General features: G+C 44.3%; 1 protein-coding gene across 1 annotated transcript in view; it reads left to right on the forward strand.

Annotated features, from left to right (window-relative positions):
• Positions 1 to 21304, forward strand: part of EIF4E3 (eukaryotic translation initiation factor 4E family member 3) — a 136302-nt gene extending 114998 nt beyond the window's left edge. Inside the window, exon 7 of the mRNA XM_021933449.2 lies at positions 19138 to 21304. Coding sequence (XP_021789141.2) covers positions 19138 to 19226 — 89 coding nt within the window. The 3' untranslated portion in view covers positions 19227 to 21304. The remainder of the gene's footprint in view (positions 1 to 19137) is intronic.
• Positions 21305 to 22916: the final 1612 nt, after the last annotated feature.

The raw sequence follows: 22916 nt of genomic DNA on the forward strand, positions 1-22916 counted from the left end.
ATATTGTTTTCATAATGGAAACTCCTGGCCATGCCCCAATCCCCCCCAAGCAACAGGACTTTTTGAGTAGTAATAAAAAAGAAGAGGGAGAAATTTGGCAACTTCCCCTTCTGCAATCACATAGCCGTGCCTTCTCAGGTTTCCCCTTTGACTGGGGATCTGCAGCCTATACGTGTTAATTTAAAGTGAACTCTCCAAATGGCAACTTGTGCTGCAGCCCCAGGCTGTGCAGACAGAGCCCTTCTCTACAGAAGGTTCCAGGCCGGTGGCTTCCATCCAGCCTTAACCCTGTGCATACTCATAACACAAAACTGATGGAAAGTGATTGAAATGTAAGTTTTTGTTGCACTGAGATGCTAAATTCAGGATTGGGAGCATATGGTTCACTCCATATTTGTTTTCTGCATATCTGATGTTAGCAGTTTCGAACATCGCTGGGACGCTCCCTGGAGAATTTCAGTTCTGTAAATGAAACAATTATTTTGGCAGTTTGGGAAAGATATATTCATAACTTTCATGGTATTTAAAGGGGAAATACACCTTCCCCAAGTCCCTTTTTCCCTTGCCAGATATGAAGAATGAAATTAGAGTGTCGAGGGGATAGAAGGCATAAATAGAAAAATCAGCAGTCAATGTGTTGTGTTCACGATTGGATTTCTAGGATTGACAGTGAGACAGGAATTAAAAGAGTTTCTCTAAATCTGGGCACAGAGAAGCTGTAGAGAACATCACGCCTGCGGCATCACGTTCATTCATTCAATCATCAATTATCTAACAAGCAACTCTGATGTGCTCTTGCTGAAGTCTGAGATGAAAAGAATCAGGGTTTATCCTCAGTAACAGTTTATAGTCTATAAAATTGTATAGTTAAGACCCTGTGGTAGCAAGTAACAGAAGGCAGTTTACAACAAGCTTAAGTAAAAAAGAGAAAAAGCCTGGGCACAGTGGCTCATTCCTGTTCTCACAGGACTTTGGGAAGCCGAGGAGGGTGAAGGCTGGAAGCCAGGAGTTCAAGACCAGCCTGGGCAACATAGCAAGACCCCAATTCAACAAAAATTTTTAAAAACATTAACTGGGCATGGCGGCATGCACTAATTCCCAGCTACTCAGCTGAGGCAGGAGGATCTCCTTTGAGCCCAGGAGTTCAAGACTGCACTGAACAGTGATCACCCGATTGCAATTCTGCCTGGGCCACAGAGTGAGACTCTGTCTCTAAAATAAAATAAAACACAAAAGAGAAAATTATTATAATGATGAAGTGGTGTCCTGTGGAGCTCAAGTGACAGAAATGCAAGATCTGGATCCGGGAATTAAAAGCTGGGGCCCAAACAGTTCCCTTGTGTCATTTATCTCACACGCCTTCCCGGCTTTTCCTCTCTGCTTCCTGGTTTCCCGTTTTCTCAATCCACAGAGCAGAACATGGTCACCTCCACAGCTCCTGAGTTTTTATATCTCTCTACATTTGGGAGACCATCCTGGCAGGAAAAGAACCTCTTTGACCCAATTCTAAATTCAGGGAGTGAGGCTGATTGGCTCAGTTTGCAGGTATTTATTCCAAGTCCAATCAACTGGGGCCAGGGTGTGGAGTTACAAACAACTGGGTCACTCAAACTGGCCCCTGGACCAGTGACAGCGACCTCATCTGGGAGCTTGTTGGAAATATTGACTTCTCAGGCCGCCCCCCAAGCTACTGAATCAGAATATCAATTTTCACAAGATCCCCAGGTCATGAGTATGCACGTTAGAGCTGTAGAAACAACAGAGCTGCCCGACCGTCACTCTGTGTATGAGGTGGGCACTTACAGGTTGATGGCGGCTGAGCAGATAGCTCAGAATGGTTCTACTGCAATAACACACATATGCTCAGCTCTGGAGGCTACTTCTGGAGAGAAACAGTAGCTCTTAAGAACATCCATAGAGGAGAGTGACTTGGACATTTATCATGGTATAAATGAAATGTTTCATATCTATGTGATGCTTTCTTAATAGTTCCTGGATTCTCTCTTTCCTACCATATAGCAGGTGGCAGACTTCTAATAGGCTTTCTCTGATCAAACATTAAGTCTGGAAAATTCATGCACCCCAAGCTGGCCACAGGATTGAATGGTAAACCTGCCCAGAACAAGAAAGTCCAAATATGGGAGTCCCATGGCACCTCCATGGCTCTTTACAACTGAGCATGGTCTTTTTGGAAATGCTCTTGGACACAGACTACAAGGACCTGGACTCCCAACCTGGACTCCCAACCTGGACATTTCAGAGATTGCTTTGAATCTTAGAATACCAATGTAAAAGACAAGTTCTGTCTTCATGAGAGTCTTTTCTTTCCCTTGTGACATTTACACGCTAGAATGGACCTTCTGTGAGAGATCCTGAAGTGTAAGGTCTCTGGCCAGGTTTTTTAGTATTTGTGGTTCATAACATTGCTCACCTGTTGTGTAGGACCAGATAACTCAGCTTGTGTGTGTGTGTGTGTGTGTGTGTGTGTGTGTGTGTGTGTGTGTGTGTTTCTGCCTCCAAGGCACTCAGAAGGTGCTCACTTCATGCTTGGTGATGCTCAGAGCATCCCATCTTGAATGGAAACAAAGACAAGCAAGTGGCTTTTTGCCATGACTTTGCAAAGTATGCTCAATCAGAACTCACAACTCCTTTCTCTGAAGGCCTGAGACGAGATTCAGGTGCAAAGCATTCGGAACCCAGAACACTAGAGGAGAATCAAGGCAATAGGTCTAATTTCACTCTCTATTCATGTCCCCACCTTATGCCCACCCCAGAATTGTTTGCATGCCTTCAAATGCAAAATACAGGAGAACAATAGGACGTGTATGTATACAAGTGTACACACATGGGAATTGTATGTTCAGAATTTCTTTTCCAACAAAAATATGAGGTCAAAATAGTTTAGGGACTCCTATTTTAGAGCTGTAGTTATAAAACTTTTAAAAAGGCAGCACACAGCTCTATTTACTTAATATTAACTTTTCTATAGTGCTTGCTGCATTCCAGGCACTGCTCCAGGTACACTGCAAATATGAATGTATTTAGTCGTCATAACCACCTCACTAGAATAGGTTATGGCAATATCTCATGTGTGGAGACTGAGGCACAGAGAGGTTAGGTCACTTGTCCAGGGTCACCCAGCTAGAAAGGGGAAGCCAGGATATATACACAGGCAAACTGTTTCCAGTCTTCAGGATCTTAGACGCTAATTAGGCTGCCCCTTCTAACAAAATCTTACATAAAGCCACATGACCAAACAAAAATAAACAGAGCAGCTCTTGTTTATATGGAGTGAGGCGTATTTTGGCTTTCCTCTCAACTCTTTCCTCCTCCTCCTCCCTCCCTCCCTCCCTCCCTCCCTTCCTTCCTTCCTTCCTTCCTTCCTTCCTTCCTTCCTTCCTTCCTTCTTTCTCCCTCTTACCCCTCCTCCCCCTCTTTCTCCTTTCTGTAAAGTGCAAAGTACCCCAAGGAACACAGTTTGCAAACCATCAACCTAATCCTACCTGATCATTTCATGAAAGTTTACGTTACCTTCTAGAGGGGAAATGGTGGCATTTTTTTATCCTGGGTCGCTCAGCTTCTGCATGGCAGAGCTGAAGGGATCTTACCTGCAACTCAAGGGTCTTTCTGCTACCCCAGAGAAGATGTGAGGGGATGAGTTAGATAAGTCCTCCTCCAGGGGCTGCCCATTTAGGAAAAGTGCTCCTGCTTTCTGTTTTTAAAGCACATTTAGGGCTGGGTGCAGTGGCTCACGCCTGTAATCCCAGCAGTTTGGGAGGCTGAGGTGGGCAGATCATTTGAGGTCAGGAGTTCAACAGTTCAAGACCAGCCTGGCCAACATGGTGAAACCCCGTCTCTACTAAAAATATAAAAATTAGCCAGGCATGTTGGCGGGTGCCTGTAATCCCAGCTACTCGGGAGGCTGAGGCAGGAGAATCACTTGAACCTGGGAGGCAGAGGATTTGGTGATTGCGCCACTGCATTCCAGCCTGGGCGACAGAGTGAGATTCCGTCTTAAAAAAAAAAAAAAAAAAAAAAGCATATTTAGAATGTATGTGTATTAATCCCCAGGTTATAATTCTTCCCTTCTTTTTCCTTGTTGAGTTTTGCATGATTTGCCTTCCAGTTCCTTCCTTTTGCTCAATTGATTGATTTTACCAAGTTTCCGACTTGAGATGATTTCAGGCAGCTAAAATTTGAATATGACAGACTAGGCTGTAGGGAGATGCAGCTATGATGCTAAACATCCGCTCAGGCTGAAGAGGCCGTCAGCAGCCACTCAAGCTGAAATGACAGGTGCTTTTACCGCAACAGCACATACCTGGTCCTGATTGCCCACGTGCAAGTGCAGGGGACGGCTCAGGACCTGTTGGAGCTGCCTGCACACACTGTGACAGGCCACTTACAAAAATTATTTGTGATTTGCACTCTGCTATCAATCGAGATTGAGAGTATTGATCCCAGCTGATTGCCGAGGACCAAAATAAAGTGAAAGGGTAATTGACTGCCGTGTCCCCCATCGATCGAGCGCCACGGTTCATCGCCACTGAAATTATTTTCAAGTACTTTGGTTTATCATTCCTAATAAATATAGAAATTGAGTAATCAAAATGACTTACATTCACATCGAACCGAAAGCTTTTAAGGAAGTGTCTATGTTTAAGTGAGTCCATATTCTACATGGGTTTTCCAATCAAGCCTCCAGGGTCCACTCTGACAGTGCTGGGATGAAGCCTGGCTTCAGAAAAAAAAAATAATAATAATAAAGCATCATCATCTCAGAGGCAGGAATCCCAGGCTCCAGTACTTCTCCAGTGATGTCACAGTAATTGTGGCTCCTGGGATTTGAAGGAAGACCCTTCCTAAATAGTCATGCTGTCCATCTTATTCAGAAACGAAGCATGTTTTCCTCAAAGCAGCAAGACCGCTTATTTATTTCACTCCCCCCAGCATTGCTCATAAACGCATAACAGTTGTTTTCAGGTTTACAGCTATGTTAGCAGGAACGTTATTAAATCAAAGTCATCATTAGCCATATAAATATAGATTATATGGCGTGTGGCCCTACAGTTCCTTAGAAATATAGCTTTACAAATTATTTTAAAGAGAGATCTAGGCTTCTGTTAAGCAGGTGGCTGAAAAGTATTATTGAGATGCCAGAATGTGCTTTGGGAACTGAGGTTCTGTAGCTCGGCCCTGTCTAGTAGAAATACAGCCAGAGGCATTTCGGAAAAATACCATGATATGCAAAATCTCACAACAAAACTACAGGGCTTATGAAGGGAGTGGGGTTAGGGACATAATATTCAAAAGCCTTGTCAGCGACCCTTAATAAAAAAGACAGGAACCTAGTAAAAACAGTAGCCTGGTTTTACATATTTTAAATGGCTAAGAAATACATAAATACTACAATAAATATGGCAGTTTACCTTGTGAAAGACCTTGGCTTTGCCTGTGGAAGTGGCCTTGGAAGGGTTGCTGCTTACTAGTGATTGGGAAGCAGTGGGAGGAGGGCTGTCCTAAACTGGGTGAAAAGTTGCAGCCCCAGATGTAGGCAGGTGTGCTATTGAACATGTATAGTAAACTGAGGTTTGGATTTCGAGGTGTGTGAGCATTTTGTATATTTCCACACAGCTCAGTTCAGGCGGGTGTAGTTTTCTGAAGTGTTCACCTAGCGTTTCTTGCAGATGTAAGCAAACACAGTATTTGTGTTATATTCAAATCATATTCTCAATATGTCAGTCGTGTTGGAACAAATTTCCATTTTCAAAATAAACATTGTAGTAGAGCTGATTGTATCATACAAGCCATCAATGAAACCCCATATTAATTTTACATTTTTTTAATAGCCATATTTTAAAAAGTAAAAAGAAACAGATGAAATTAATTTTAATAATACATTTCATTTACCCCAATGTATTCAACATGGTGTCATTTCAACATGCAATCAATATAAAAAAATTACTGAAATGTTTTTCTATACTAGGTCTTTGAAACTGTGTATGTATTTTGTACTTACAGTGTATCTCAATTCAGACTAGTCACATTTTAAGGGCTCTGTGACCACATATGCCTCATGTACTGACAGCAAAGGTACAGAGAGTAAGAATCTCTGTACTTTGGACAGGGAGGTTACAGATACAAAATATAAATCAGCAGTGAAGGCCGGGCGCGGTGGCTCAAGCCTGTAATCCCAGCACTTTGGGAGGCCGAGACGGGCGGATCATGAGGTCAGGAGATCGAGACCATCTTGGCTAACACAGTGAAACCCCGTTTCTACTAAAAAATACAAAAAACTAGCCGGGTGAGGTGGCGGGCGCCTGTAGTCCCAGCTACTCAGGAGGCTGAGGCAGGAGAATGGTGCAAACCCGGGAGGCGGAGCTTGCAATGAGCTGAGATCCGGCCACTGCACTCCAGCCCAGGCGACAGCGCGAGACTCTGTCTCAAAAAAATAAAAATAAATAAATAAATCAGCAGTGGAAAGTGGAAATTCACTGTAGGGTGCAGGATCTCCCTCTTTCTGTTGCCGAAAGATAGCAATTAGGTCTATACTCCAGATCCATCCATATATCTATATATTTATATATTAGAGAGAGAGAGAGACTGAGACTATGTTCAGAAAACAGATTCCTATGCTTAATCCACAAAACAAATCCACTTCATTTATACCTCATTTTTTATCATAGTAATTCAAGTGTGAAAGCACAGTCTTTGCTGGTCATACAAATGTCAGTCAACTTCGTGAATTTCTCCAGGGCAAGAACTATGTCTACAGATCTCTTCACCCATGATGTTTAATTAATACATGCTTGGCATGCAGTAGGTACTCAATAAATTGACCAAAGTCTCATCACCAAGCCAAAAAGAAAAAAAAAAGAGGCTGGGAATGGTGGCTCATGCCTGTAATCGTAATGCTTTGGGAGGGTGGAGCGGGACGATTACTTGAGTCCAGGAGTTCAAGTCCAGCCTTGGCAACATAACAAGACCCTGTCTCTAAAAAAAAAATTTTTTTTAATTAGCTGGGCATGATGGCCCATGCCTGTAATCTCAACTACTTGGGAGGCTGAGGCAAGACGATTGCTTGAGCCTGGGAATTTGAGACTGCAGTGAGCTATCACTGTGCCACTGCACTCCTGCCTGGGCAACAGAGCAAGCCAGATCCTTATTCTTAAAAAAAGAAAAGTCAACAACAAACTTAACATACCAGACCAGGCCCATAACACCCTTTTTTATTATTTAAAATTAATATACTCAGCCCTTAACGTGACTTCATTATTGCCTCAGTTGTCATAACTTTCAAAATTCTGTATATTTTAGGCATTTTATGTCAGGACCCCTGCTAAATGTTTCCTGAGCTGACTTTGACTCATGTATCAGGTTGTCATCTGCCGTATGGTTTAAACTCTTGAATGGCAATTAAAGAACTAGAAAAGTTAGAATGAAATTCTCTTGATCTTAGCTCGTGTGTCTTGCCACTCACTTATTCATTCACTAAGAATTAATAGATGACTTCAGGGTCATTGGTCATCACCTCCCTTCTCATCCTCTATAGTTTGGAGAGATCCAGCATTTCAGTCCCCATGCCCCCCTCCCCACCACGCACACCATGCGCTTTGCATATGAACTTATAAACCTGGCTAGACTGGCGTGGTGGCTCATGCCCATAATGCCTACACTTTGAGAGGCCGAGGAGGGTCAGGAGTTTGAGACCAGCCTGTCCAACATGGCGAAATCTCATCTCTTCTAAAAATACACTAATTAGCTGGGCGTGGTGGTGAGCGCCTGTGATCCCAGCTACTTGGGAGGCTGAGGTGGGAGAATCCTGGAGATGGAGGAGGTTACAATGAACCAAGATTGCGCTACTGCACTCCAGCCTGGGGGAGGGAACAAGACTCTGTCTCAAACAAAACAAAACAAAACTCAAAAAACAAAACCCTGGCTAATCCCTCCTCCCGCCTCAGGCCTCAGCTTAGATGTTTCTGCCTTAGAGAGTCCTCCCTGAGGCTCACTGAGTCTGAGTTCCCTATGTCTCCACTCTGCGTCTATCACCCTCCACCATCAATGCACCATTTTATCATTACCTAAAGTATCAGTACTCTGCTGTATCTGGGATTCGTTCAAAAGCTCAGTAAGGGCACAGGTTCTATTTCTTGTGTTATGCCTGCAGTGTGCATACATTCAAAGGCAGAACTGGATACCCTCCTGTATGGTTAGGCCATGATGAGAGTCAGAACCATCACTGAGTGGACAGTGGGACGGATTACAGGAACCTGTAGGCTTCTACTCTTGCAGCCTCCAAAATTGACTTCATACCATAGTCAGAGTGATTTTAACAAATCCGAAGCATGTCATGTTACATCCTTATTTAGATACTTTCAGTGGCTTCTCATGATTCTTAGAATAAAATCCAAGCCCCTGATCCTAGCCCAGACAGCTTTCCATGGCCTGGCCTTTGCACATCTTTCTCCTTTATCTTATACCACTGTCTTCATTGTCCTCTCTGCTTCACCCACTCTGATCTCCTTTCCCATCCTTGGATGTACAAGCAAGCCTTTGCCTATGCTGTTCCCTCTGCCTGGAACACTTTTCCTCCACCCTCAAATCCTCATCTGTTTGACTTATTTTCCAGTTTCCAGCTCAGATGTTACCTCCTCAGAGTCCCTTCCTGACCACTTTACCTAAAATGGCCTTTCTCAATTTCTTTATCTCATCACCCTGTTTATTTCTCTCATAAAATTCATCTCTACAGGTTATGATACTGTTGATGTATTTGCCTACCTTTCCCCTTTAGAGTATAAACTTCTCGAGGGTTGCGACCATGCCTATCTTGTTCACTTCTGCATCCCTTGCATCTAAAATACCTAGGTTCTTGGTAATATTGGTGAATGAATGAATAAGGTACTTGTGTGTGTGTGTGTGTGTGTGTGTGTGATCAATTAGACATGGATGGTGAAAGAGAGGGAGTCAGGGATTTCTAACTTCGTCATTTTGTCCCACATAAGCAGACCTTGGTAGAAGGATTCCTGCATTTGGGAGGTGACACCAGGAAACACTGGTAGGGTAGTGGAAAAGTGAGTCAGGCTAAGGAGGTCAATGAGTTATCAAGCTCGCTACCTTGTGGACAACTGGGAAGACCACTTAGGAACCCTGGGAAGCAGAATAGAATGTGTGCTTCAGAGTGACTCCCCCAACCCTCGTGATTCCCCTATACCCTGGGGGCCGGGGGAGCTGGAGTACATATCTACCAAATCTTTTTGTTGTTGTTGTTGAGATGGAGTCTCGCTCTGTTGCCCAGGCTGGAGTGCAATGGCACAACCATGGCTCACTGCAGCTCAACCTCCCAGGCTCAAGTGATCCTCCCACCTAAGCCTCCTGAGTAGCTGGGACTACAGGCATGCGCTACCATGCCTAGCCGATTATTTATTTTTTTTGTAGAAATGGGTTATTGCCATGTGGCCCAGACTGGTCTCGAACTCCTGGGCTGAAGCAGTCTTCCCACTTCAGCCTCCCAAAGCATTAGGATTATAGGTGGGAGCCACCACACCCAGCCTACCAAATCTTTTATAGTCATTGGTTAAGGGTTGTGACTTGAGGGGAGTTAATTCTCCTGTGCTTCTGGCCCATGGGGTAGGCTGGATTCAACTCTCACAGTAAGGCTGCAGGCAGCTGGAAGTCTGCAGAATGCTATAATGGTAAGGCCCAAGGAAATATGGACAAGACACCACCAGCAGCAACTGCCCATGTCCATAACCAAAGCAAGGCCCACAGAAAGGGGGCATCCAGATGGCAGGTTGGGGATGAATGAATCAGGCTTGGGGAACTTGAGTATCCCCTGCAGGCTCACCTGCAGGATATCCAGGTGAAGATGTCCAACAGGCAGTTGCAAATATGGGTACAGAGCTTAGGAGAGAGGAGGTGACTGCAAAGGAGTAGAGAGGAAGTGTATTTGACAATCACCGGCAGATGCAGGTGCGCTGTAGCCATGGGGTTGGATGAGATTGCCCTTGTTTGCCGAGCCATGTGGCAGTGTGTGCCACAGTTGGGCATTTCGTGTCTTGAAGCAGCCTTTTTATGTGTTCTCCATGACCCTGCCACATTCTAATTTTCCTCTCATCTTTCCAGCAATTGGTAGTATTTATGGAATTAATGGGAAGAGGGATGAGGAAGGGCAGGTCAAAGAGCCTGTGCCAGAGGCTGAGGGGAAGTGATTAGGGATATAGATGAGAGTGGAGGAAGCTGATCTTGGAGCGACAAATCACAAGAGGGAAATGACAGGCCAAAGTGCTGGGGAAAATTCAAGAATTTGGGTTCAGAGGTTTCTCTTCAGCCAGTAAGGAAGTATTTTTTACTATGTTTCAAAGTACCTAAAATGCCCTGAAAAGTAACAGGAATATATCTTCCTTTAAGAAAGGAGCAAAGTGCCTCGTGCCTGTAATCCCAGCACTTTGGGAGGCCAAGGCAGGAGGATTGCTTGAGCCTAGGAGTTTGACACTAGTCTGGGCAACATAGCAAAACTCCGCAATTACAAAAATTTTTTTAAAAATTAGCTGGGCATGGTGGTGCACACCTGTTGTTCCAGCTACTGGGGAGGCTGAGCTAGGATTGCTTAGGCCCAGAAAAGAGGCTGCAGTGAGCCGTGATTGTACCACTGCACACTAGCCCAGGCAACAGAGCAAGACCCTGTATCAAAGAAACAAACAAACAGAAAAAAAGGAGCAAAGAAAAGCAGGATTGGTTAGTCCAAAATAAGTTGTCATAAGCCATTGCCACAGGACAACCAGCAGCAGCATTTCAGTGGCATATTTTAAAAGCATCTATTTAGCTCACACAACTGCAGGATGGCTAGGGGTTAGATGACGAAGGCCAGGACTGGTTTGGATGGTTTGGCCAGGTGACTCTGCCCAACTTGTCCCTCATCCTTCTCCTGGGACTAGTGGGCTAGCCAAGGCAATTTTTTCTCAGGTCAGTGCCAGAAACACAAGAGAGCACACCCAATCTCATAAATGCTTTTTCAGCCTTTGGTCCTATCATCCCAAAGACCAAACAAAGGTTAACATTCCATTGGTCAAAGCAAGTCATGTGGCCAAACTCAAAGTCAAGAGAAGGGACAGTGCATTCCTATCATGGAGGTAATGGGAGTAGGGAGTGATCTAAACCATAATCTAATCTATCATAGGAGTAGATTAGAATCCAGGGTTCAGAGAGAAAAGAAATTAGGGAGACCCTGTCTAACTTCCTTCTTGAGTTATTGCATTATTGTTTTCCTATTCTTGAAATTTCCAAGCCCTAGCAAGGGTGCTGTTGACTTGGTTGACGTCACTGGTGTCAGCAGAATAGAAAGAACTAGTAACAGGGGCTGGCTGCTTCCTCTTCAGCAGAATCCAGATAGGGAACTTCAGAAATTGCCAAGGGACCCACCACTGAGAGGACATTTGCTTTGAGCACTGAGCCTTCTCCTGCCAGCATCACGTGATGTGAGGAGGCCTTGCCATTTCTGCTTATTGTCCCCTGCTCAGCATGGCTGAAGAGTTGAGAGAGAAGTTATCGGAAGGTAGAGAAATATGGAGAATCAATGACTTTGAACAGTTGTATCTCCCCTTTTATCACTGAGGTTCACAATTTTGTATCTTCTGAATCTTAAGTTCCTTAATCAGCACGAGACAAGGAGATAAAAACACATTGATGCAATCACAGGGGGTAAGCCAGTAATTATCATCGAAGAGCACAATTGAAAACACATTTTATTTAAATATTTATCTTAGAGAACTGCTGTTTGAGAGTTTACAGTGCTTCTAGCGAGTGCAGCGGTTTGGGAGCCAGTGACCTCTCATTTCTGGCTCTTTTGATGACTGTAGGAGCCTGGAAGTTTTCTTCCTGGACTCCATTCTCCCCAGCAGTGCCTGTCGCATGGTAATGACTCGATACGTTTTTATGAAATGAATAAACTGTAAAATTGGAACAGAACAGCCCATGGAGAGATGAAGGATATGAATGAAATGACATTTAAAACAATTTTGAGTCTTAAAGGTAGAGAGCATCCTGGATTCTCCCCACTTTGAGCAGAGTATAAATTTAAGAGCATGTGATTTTGCGCAGCGTAGGGATTGTAAATATCCCCAAATTACATAAGTATGCCTTTTTTTCTTTACAATGTCAGATATAGAATTTTGTGGGCTCTTCAAAGTAGAGGATGCTCTATGCACAAAGGAGTTTGTTCTTTGAATTATCTTTTATTTATTGACAGCTGGGGTGATGCAAGGCTGTTTCCTATGTTAAGAGAGTGTCAGTTACTTAGCTAATCGTATTTATCACCCAGGATTCTTTATTTGTTGATAGCACTGGAGTATATTGGAGTTTTTGTGTGCTACGTGTATATTTCCCTAGCTGCAGTGAATGTGGTTTTTATATTTATGTGAAACTGCTAATGTGTTGCTCGCTAGATCATGAGCAATGGGCTTCTGACAGCTCTGTTCATTAGTCAGCTTGGGGGAAAAAAATAAAAGAAAACACATTGATATAGAAGCAGAGTGTGAGCCAGCAATTATCATCAGAGAGCACAATTGAAACCACGTTTTACTTAAATATTTATCTTGTGAATTGATTCATACAAAACAAGAAGCTGTTTTTTATTTATGAACGGCTTCACCGCCGAAATTTGAAGAGCAAGAACGCTATTCGAGTTGGGTTTCATGCAGTCCATGGCTCAGAGTAGGGAGAGTTAAATAACATCAAATTATTCATTGTGATATATCATTAAGATTGTTATGTGTGAATATGTAGAAAGATGATAACACCGTGCAGCTGTTCACTTCAGAATCCCAACTTTGCATAGTAAGAAGAAAAAAAGCTCATAGATAACCTTTAGTATCAATAATAATAGTAGCAAATGTTTACAGATGCTAGATAACTTTTACTAGCAATAATAATAATAGCAAATGCTACAGATGTTAACCACCTGCGAATTGCTCTTCTAAATGCATTATATGTGTTAACCCTATGAAGTCAGTACTCTTTTTACCCCCACGTTACACAACAAGGTTAAAACATTTAGCAAAGTTTGCATTAGAGTGAAGTACCATTTGTAGGACAGGATTTCTGGGGGTGCTGCTGAAAGACCTGACTACTTGCCAGTTCCAGTTGCTATCTGGCACCTCTTAATGGTAACTGGCCACTACAGTGTCAATATTAATGGGGAGGATGCTGGGCCTTGTGTCTTGCCAGGATTTCCAGGGATGGCAGTTCCAGAAGTTTTCCAATTAGTTGGCATCCATTTAATTAGCCCATCTAGGAAGATGAGTCAGGAGAGTTCTGATGACGTGGGCACCCACCACCCTCTTTCCCAAAACCGGATCGTTGGATATTGCCACCTGACCTCACCTTTCCTTCTCCCCCCAACCTCCACCTCAATATACAGGGAAAGAACTTTAGCTCACCTTTGTCTGACAGTTAGATTGTGGACAGGAGGCTGGGCATGGTGGCTCATGCATGTAATCCCAGCACTTTGGAAGGCCAAGGCAGGCAAATCGCCTGAGGTCTGGAGTTCATGACCATTCTGGCCAACACGGTGAAACCCTGTTTCTACTGAAAATACAAAAAATTAGTTGGGTGTGGTGGTGCATGCCTGTAATTCTAGTTACTCGGGAGGTTGAGGCAGGAGAATAGCCTGAATCCAGGAGGCGGAGGTTGCAGTGAGCCAAGATTGCCCCACTGCACTCAAGCCTGGGTGACAGAGAGAGACTGTCTCAAAAACAAAAATGGGCCAGGCGCGGGGGCTCATGCCTGTAATCTCAGCACTTTGGGAGGCTGGGGAGGCAGGCAGATCACGAGGTCAGGAGATCGAGACCTTCCTGGCTAACATGGTGAAACCCTGTCTCTACTAAAAATACAAAAAAAAAAAATTAACTGGGTGTGGTAGCAGGCACGTGTAGCTACTTAGGAGGCTGAGGCAGGAGAATGGTGTGAACCCAGGAGGCGGAGCTTACAATGAGTGGAGATCGTGCCATTGCACTCCAGCCTGGGTGACAGAGTGAGACTCTGTCTCGAAAAAACAAAAACAAAAACAAAAAACCAACAAACAAACAAAAAGAAAAAGAAAAAGGAAGATTGTGGACAGGAGTTCAATCACCAATGGCATTATATAGGACTTTGCATTATTATAGATATCTACTGTGCTATAATTTTAAAAATTAATCCTCTATAGTTGGTCCTTGATATTATTTGCAATTCGCCAATGTAACATTGCAAGCATCTTTGACTGGACAGCTTTGCATACCTTTCTTACTGCTCTTTTAGGACAAATCCCCAGATGTGCCATTGTTGGGTTAAGGCTCTTCATACACATTGTGTTTGCTCCTCCAAAAAGTTTGAACCTGTTTACATTCCAGCCATCATGGAATGTGAGTGCTACTCCTATTGTTGTTCCGTGTAACGAATGCAAAGCTGGAGAGAAGCAGGCAGGCTGTTGAGTGCATAAATTCAGGAACAAACACCAAGATAAGTGTGTTTAGACTATGGGTTGTCAATGACAGCAATTAATTTGGCAAAACAGAAAATTTTGGAAAGAAATGGTATTAGTTCAGTAAGTTGTATGTAGAAAAAAGCGCAATTGATATGGCTTGGCTGTGTCCCCACCCAAATCTAATCTTGAATTGTAGCTCCCATAATTCCCATGTGTTGTGGGAGGGACTAGTGGGAGATAATTGAATCTTGGGTATGGTTTCCCTCATACTGTTCTCGTGTTAGTGAATAAGTCTCACAAGATCTGATGATTTTATAAGGTGTTTCCCCTTTCTTTGGCTCTCATTCTCTCTTGCCTGCTGCCATGTAAGATGTGGCTTTGCTCCTCCTTGCCTTCCACCATGATTGTAAGTCCTCCCTGGCCATGTGGAACTGTGAGTGAATTAAACCTCTTTGCTTTATACATTACCCAGTCTTGACTATGTCTTTATTAACAGCACGAGGACAAACTAATACAGCACTAGAGGAGAAGATAAGGGACTCAAAGCATCCTTTTGTGTGAGCACTTGGGACCTGTGGAAGAAACCTAAAGTGAAATCTTACAAAGAAGCACAGGTTTAGGAAAGAGACCATGAAAATGAAACATTGTAGATATTTTATAGGTCATATGAGATAGAGGAAAATGAACAAGAAAAGGTAAGCCTGATATAAACAAATGAAATTATAAATAAGAGGAAAAAAAGAAAGGACTAGTTTTCTATTGCATATGTTGGAAGGATACCTTCAGACCAGCTGGGTTTCACAATTTTGGTATTAAAAAAGTCCTACCTGAAAACAGTGGGGTATGGGGTGTAGCATTACTTCCTTCTAGGGGCTGGTTTGGATACTTCAGTTGCTAAATATACCCAGAGGTACTAAAATCTGGGCACTGACTCATGGGAACCAAACTCACAAGAAACTGATGTATGAAGCCAGACTACAATTCATTTATAATGCTATCTGCAGCTACAAAAGGCACCATATTCTCATTCTCACTGGACTCTATATTGTCTGCCTAGGGACAGAGCTTCATGGGAAGTCACATTATGATTAGAAGTTGCTTTGTAAGTATAGTCGTAGGAAGGAAATTAGTCTAGTGACCTTAAAAAGTAGTGTGTTAGTTGAGACTCTCTCAGAGATAAATGATTAGAAATCAAACTTAAATTTAAGTAAAGAAAGAAATTATTTACTCATTTGACTGGGAAGAAATGGGTTCTGGCAAAGTTGGACTCAGGAGTTCAAACAATTATCACCTAGACTTTGCTTCTCTACCATTCAGTCCACTGACGGATGGATGCTCTATGCTGGTAAGGAATTTGTCTCTATGGCCCCTTGTTCCTAAGTCATTGCTCAAGGAGGATTTGTAGAATAGTTTAGAAAGCAAGTTCTTAAGCCAAGACATTCTTTCTCCAGTCAGTGCTAAAAAGTAACTGCTAAATTTTATCCCCCTGAAGAAGCTCTAAAAAGAGTCCCAAATCTTCCTGATCATAAGAATCACTTTCAAATATCAATTTCTAGCTCTCTTTCCTGGAGAATCGCTGTAGCAGGTTTGGTGGGACCCAGAAGTCCGTGTTTTAAACCAAATGTCTAGGCATTCTTTTTTTGAGACAGGGTCTCGCTCTGTTGCCCAGGCTAGAGTGCAGTGGCACAATCTTGGCTCACTGCAGCCTCCCCGTCCTGGGCTCAAGCGATCCTCCCACCTCAGGCTCCTGGGTGGTTGAGACTACAGGCTACAGGCATGCACCACCATGCTAGGCTAATTTTTGTATTTTTAGTAGAGACAGGGTTTTGGCATGTTGCCCAGACTGGTCTTGAACTTCTGGGCTTACGTGATCTGTCCACCTCAGCCTTCTAAAGTGCTGGGATTACACATGTGAGCCACCGCACCCGCCTCTGGGTGTTCTTTTTTTTTTTTTTGAGATAGAGTTTTGCTCTTGTTGCCCAGGCTGGAGTGCAATGGCACCATCTCGACTCACTGCAGCCTCTGCCTCCTGGGTTCAAGCAATTCTCCTACCTCAGCCTCCCGAGTAGCAGGGATTATAGGCAGGGGCCACCATGCCCGGCTAATTTTGTATTTTTAATAGAGTCAGGGTTTCTCCATGTTGGTCAAGCTGGTCTCAAACATCTGATCTCAGGTGATCCTCCCGCCTCAGCCTCCCAAAGTGTAGGGATTACAGATTACTACATCTGGCCCTGGGCATTCTTATGTTTAGGAGAGGAGGGGAAGAAACATTGATTCAAACCAGCACTTCTCAGATTTTAGCGTGCATACAAATAATTTGCGGATCTTGTTAAAGTGCAGGCTCTGATTCAGTAGGTCTGAGGCGGGGATCAGATCCTTCTTTCCTTCCTTCCTTCCTTCCTTCCTTCCTTCTTTCCTTCCTTCCGTCTGTCCGTCCGTCCTTCCTTCCTTCTTTTTTATTGAGATGGCGTCTCACTCTGTCACCCAGGGTGGAGTGCAGTGGTGCGATCTCAGCTCACTGCAACCTCTGCCGCCTGAATGCCAGCAATTCTCGTGCCTCAGCCTCCCAAGTATCTGGGACTACAGTCACGCACCAGCACACCTGGCTAATTTTTGTATTTTTAGTAGAGATGGGGTTTCATCATTTGGCCAGGCTGGTCGCAAACTCCTGATCTCAAGTGATCTGCCGCCTCGGCCTTCCAAAGTGCTGGGATTACAGGTGTGAAGCCACCGCACCCAGCCACAGATTCTTTCTAACAAGCTCCTGGGTGATGTTGCTGCTGCTGCTCTGGGGAAAACACATTAGGAACCACTGACCTGCAGACCAGTGGTTGTTGGGGTCAGTTTCGCCCTTCTAGGGGACATATGGCAACGTCTGGAGACTTTTTTTTATAATCACACCTGGAGAATAGGTATGACTGGCAACTAGTAGGTAGAGGCCAAGGGTGCTGCTAAACATCCTACTGTGTACAGTAGACCGCCCCCTACAACATAGAATTTTCCAGCCCAAAATGTCAGTCAACACTGCTGCTGTTCAGAAACCCTGCTGACAGATATCTCCTTTGTGTAGCACCTAATTTGGGCAGCACGTGATACAATTGATGAGGCACAAGCTTTCTTAGCTGCCACCACAGTCTAGTCTCCCCGGGGTTCTGCTCATGACTCCTTGTTTGGGTTTTGGCTGTTGTTGAAGCAGCTTCATTTCATATTAGCCATAAAAACAGTAGCCAATGTGATCACTCATCAAGACCTTTTCTGTGTCAGGTACTGTTCCGGGTGTATGATGCACTGCGTGTGAGGTAGTTACTGTCAGTTACCCCTGTTTTCTGGATGTGAAGTCTGAGGCTCGGAGAGATTAAGCTCTTAGGTCATTTCTGCACCTGGAAAGAAAATCACCATAATTGCAATACTGTTTGGCTTTTAAAATAGATAGTATGCGAATGTATACAAAAGTCAAAAAGTACAAAACAGTATGCAGTGAAGAATCAATCTCTGTTCCTCGCCTCACTCCCAGCCAGCGCCTTCTTTTTCCCAGGGGCCATGCTTGTTCTCAGTTTCTTGGATATCCTTTCAGAAGAGTCTCTGTATTAAAAGATAGATATTTCCACAAAAGGATAGGCTACTCTGTTAGTTTCTTGTGGCTGTCAAAACAAATTACCCCAAACTGGGTGGCTTTAAAATAACAGAAACAGGTTCTCTCTCAGTTCTGGAGGCTAGAATTCAAAATCCAGTCGTTGGCAGGATTGGTTTCTTCTGGAGGCTTTCAGGGGAAACCTGGTCCCTCCTCTTCCAGCTTCCAGGGATTGCCAGCAGTCCTTGGAGCGCCTTGGCTTATGGCCGCATAGCTCCATCTCTGCCTCCGTCCTCACGTGGCCTTCTCCCTGTGTGTCAGTGTCCACCTTGCCCTCATCTTACAAAGACACCGGTCAGTGGATGAGGGCCTGACCTCATAGCTTGGCTACTTCTGCAGAGACGTTATTTCCAAATAAGGTCACATTCCAAGGTACCGGGGTAAGGACTCCAATGTATCTTTTTGTGTTACACAATTCAACCCATGACAGCCACCAAACGTTGCTTTGTATTTTTTCACCTATCAATATGTCTTGGGTACTAGTCCACATTTATACATAGAGAACTGTCCTTTCAGTGACTACGTAAGGGTCCAGTGTATAGACTTCCTATAATGACTTCACCAGCCTCTCTCTGTTGATGGATATTGAGGCTTTACCAACTTTCTGCGATTTCATACGGATTTTGAGTTGTTCTCTTTTTTTCATTTTTACAGAATAATCAAACAACATGGGAAAAGAAATTGCTCCCCATATATTCATATGACTAGATTCCTTAGAGTCAGGAATGATCTGTGAGCACCTTTTCTAGATCATCCAGAAATATCTTTTGTTTCCCAGGATGGATGAGTCTAGCTTCACAAACATTTACTGAGTCATGACTGTAATAGTTTCAACCTTTGCTGTACATCAGCACCTCTTGAGGAGCTACTTGAAAATACAGATTTGGGGCGCACCCCAAACCATTTCTCAAGGAGGTGTGGTCCTGGGAGATATATTTTAAATAAACTTCAGAGATAACTAGGGTTGAGTGCCACCAGAATGTGTGCCTTTTACTGTGCTAAGTGTCGGGAATATGGAGATGAATAATGTTCAATCCTTGCCCTTCAGGAGCCTGTGGTCTCTTGGGGAAAAACACTCTTGAACAGAGTGTTGCAATATCAATCAACACGAGGAGCTATCAGCACAGCCCGGTGTAGGCGCTTGGCAGCCTGAGCGCTGGGATCAAGATGGTGACAGAGGAGAAGCCCTGAGGACCCAGAGCCAACAAATGTTAGTGCAGCAACGACTTGGTTGCCACCGAGAAGAGAAAAGTAACAAACGTGGGAACAGCATCCCTTACAATCCCATCCTTGTATTTTAAGAAAACTGATGATGCAAAACTTGGGAAGAAGCTGGGGGAAGGTGAGAAGAAATCTGAACCATGGCTATATGGAGGCTGGCCATCTGGAGCCGAATCTGCCTCATCAAACAATCCCTAATTGTTTTTAATAAGGTGCATAAGTTATGTTTGGCTTCCTCCGCTCCATGCAGTCTCCCGGTTGAGAATGTTTTTTATTTTCTTATGAAACAATAAGGCCAATATAATTAAAAAGCAGCGGACATCTTCACCTCCCAGAGAATGGGGCAGGTAATTAAGAGCTCTTTCTTGAAGGAAGAGTTGTTGTTTTCTTTTTCCTTTGTGTTGCAGTTTTAATAAAGGAGGAGACAGCGGAGTAAGTAGAGTGCTAGTTAAGTTCCAGTCTTTATTTTCCCTTCCATTTGCACAAGAGCAACTCTTGCATACTTGAAGAGGATGAGGACAGAAACATGTGCCTCTTTGGTTCTCTTTGGTACCCCATGCTCAGTATGGCCCCTGGTACTTAGAGGACACTTGATAAATATTTGTTGACTGATGGACAGCAGGAGAGGGAAGGACAGAGATTGTCTTCCCTCTAATCACCATGGAAAGGGTTATCACAAATACTGTCCTCTTGAACTTTCGTCAAAACCCTGCAGAGTCAGATACATTTAAAAAATGACCAAGGTTGGCAAGAGGGAAATAATAAAAAGAGGAGAGTTGGGTGTCCCGGGATAGCATGCTTAGGGGGAGCCTTATGGGGAGAAGGAAGTAAAAGGATGGAAGAGACATTTTTTCAATATTAATTTTCAGAGAGAAACAAGGGAACAATATAGCTCGCCTGAGATGGGAAACTGTAATTGCAGGATCTAGGAAAGGAAAAAAACAATTAAGCACCTGGTCATATAATCCTCCAGACCGGGAGGACCGAGAAAGTGGGACGGGCAAGAAGGAATCATTGTAAACAGGCCGTGGGGGCTCAGAGACTCTCCTTTGGCCACTGCTTCCCAGACACATGCCCCATGTCAGGGAATGAGTGAAATACTTCGCTATGTTAGGATGCAGATGTGTCCTGAGCACCCTGGGGGATGGGTTCTGCAAACCCCATTTCACCAATGAGGAAACAAAGATTTGGGAGGCTGAGAAACTGGCCCAAGATCAACATAACAGTGGCAAAGACAGGATCTGAACCCAGATCGGGTAAGCCTCAAAGCCTGTGCCCTAATCTCCACATTATATTGGTATCCCATTTAATCTCAGATACAGGCAAAGTGGTTCCTTATAACTGACACTGGGCCTCTGTCTCATGACTTTCCTAATGGCAACATAAAAATGGATCCTATTTTTATCAAGGTAATACCAAAATATCCATATGTGTACTTATTCACTCAACAATGCATCTTTTTAGTACATAAGGATGAATGGGACATGGACCCTCAAGAGAGTTACAGTTTAGTAGCTGGCCTAAGCAGGCGGAGCCAGGTATAAACAACAAAGTCATGTGTCACTGTACCGGTAATAACAGGTATATGTTCCTGGACGCCTGCTGGGTGCCTCCCTGGTTTGTCATGCTTTCCTATGCAGAGAGGTCTCTAGGCAACGAGCTGCGGGAGTTCAGATGAGGGAACCATGGCTTTTAGCCAGTGGAAGCACGGAAGACTTGATGGAAGGCTGGCGAGGCCCGAGGATGGAGGAGAGGATGGACAAGGCCACTGCGGGGAGGGGTGAGGGGATTTGGAGGCATTTGTAGATGAGATTATGACACCAGAAAGGAAGCATTAGGGGAAAGTTTGGCCAAGGTGACTCAAGTTAGATTGCAGCCAGCTTGAAATGCCAGGCTAACCAGGAGTTCAAGACCAGCCTAGGCAATGTGGTGAAAACCCAACTCTACGAAAAATTAGCCAGGTGTGATGGCGTGCACCTGTAGTCTCAGCTATTCAGGAGGCTGAGGGGGAGAATCACCTGAACCTGGGAGGTGGTGGCTGCAGTGAGCCAAGATTGTGCCACTGCACTCCAGCCTGGGTGACAGAGTGAGACCCTGCCTCAAAAAAAAAAAAAAAAAAAAAAGCCAGTCTAAGGAGATTGAACTTAATAGGCAATGTGAAGCTATGGAACTCTGCAGCCATATTTTTAGGAATACAAAGGAAAGGGTGTCTGGAAATGTGCAGCGAATTTGGTGCACTGCAAATGATTATCAGAGGAAGTTCCCTATCTCCTATACTTCTTGGAACTGCTTCAATTGCCAGTGACAAAAGCTTACCCCACGTTGGCTTAAGTACAAAGGGATTAGCTGGTTACAATAAGTCAAGAGTCCTGAGTAGGGGTGGTGGGTTAAGACAGGGCTGGATCTTGAAGGTTAAGCCAGGCTGTGGGATCTTGGTCCTTCTCTTTCCATCTCTGGGCCTCTCCCTCCCTCTGCAGGCTTCTTTCTCAGGTGTTCCCCAGTCTGGGTGCCATCCTCTCAGCAACATCCATGTGGGAGTCCATCACTTTCAACAAATATGCCAATCCTCCCAGAATCCAGCTTCTTTGGCCCTCATTAGCTCATTCATACATCTTTGAACCAGTCACCATGACCAGAAAGATACCGGGCCCTGCTGAGCTATGCCTGAGCTCCAGTTCCACACCTGAGGTTGGGGTGGGGGGCGCCAACTGGCCTTGAGGATTGAGAGTGGCAAGCAGTGATTCCTTAGAGAGAAAAACAAAACAAAAAACTAGGGTGTTGTTATCAGAAGGAGGAGGAATGTGGGCCTGGTGGGCAAAAACAACAGATGTCCACTGCAACACCTTTGAGAAAACGGCAGAAGGACGATTGGGGATGCATGGTGATGGTGGTAAGCTCTCCAAGACGCAAGGATCAGAGGCGGCCTCCCTGGTCCCTAATGTCTGCTATCTGTAAAGTGGCAATGCGGGCGGTGGGTTTTGCGGTTGCTAAGAGGAGTCTTCGGAAAGAGAGAAGGCAGGTCGCTGAGTGGGCTGGGGTAGTGCAAAGCGTATTGCAGGAAGTAGGAGTTCTGGTTTCTCTCCGGGTTTAGGAGCTGAAAGCCAGAGGAAGCAGCTGATGTATTCATTTCTGCTGCATTAGGCCTGCAGTTGCCAAATCAGGGTTAAATTTGCATGCCCAGTTTTCCATGCAAAATGTTCTCATGCAGATAGAGTTGCTGCAAACACACATCTGCCCAACTTATGAATAAGTCCCATATTTTAGCTGGTCTGCTGTTCTTGGGTGTCAAGTAACAGCCAGTCCTTCTAAAGGGTGCGTTGATGAGGGAAGGATCAGGCTTCCTTGCTTGATCCAAGGTATCTTTGAGAGCCAGGAACCTGCTTTGTGATAATGATCTCCACTTTTACCTTTGAGGGAAAGGAAGTGGCCCTGTAGTCACAGATGGATCGTGGCAAGCAGTGGTTCCCAAAGGTTGACTTCTACAAGCCATCCACACAGGTTTGGAACCACCAGCAGGTCTTCAGGGCACTCTGGTCTGGAGTGCCTTCCTCGAGATCCATCTCTAGGCCAACTCTGGCTGCTTAGAGATACATCTGGAGAGTTGGT

The sequence above is a fragment of the Papio anubis genome, chromosome 2 (assembly GCF_008728515.1).
Source record: "Papio anubis isolate 15944 chromosome 2, Panubis1.0, whole genome shotgun sequence".
Classification (NCBI taxonomy): Eukaryota; Metazoa; Chordata; class Mammalia; order Primates; family Cercopithecidae; genus Papio; species Papio anubis.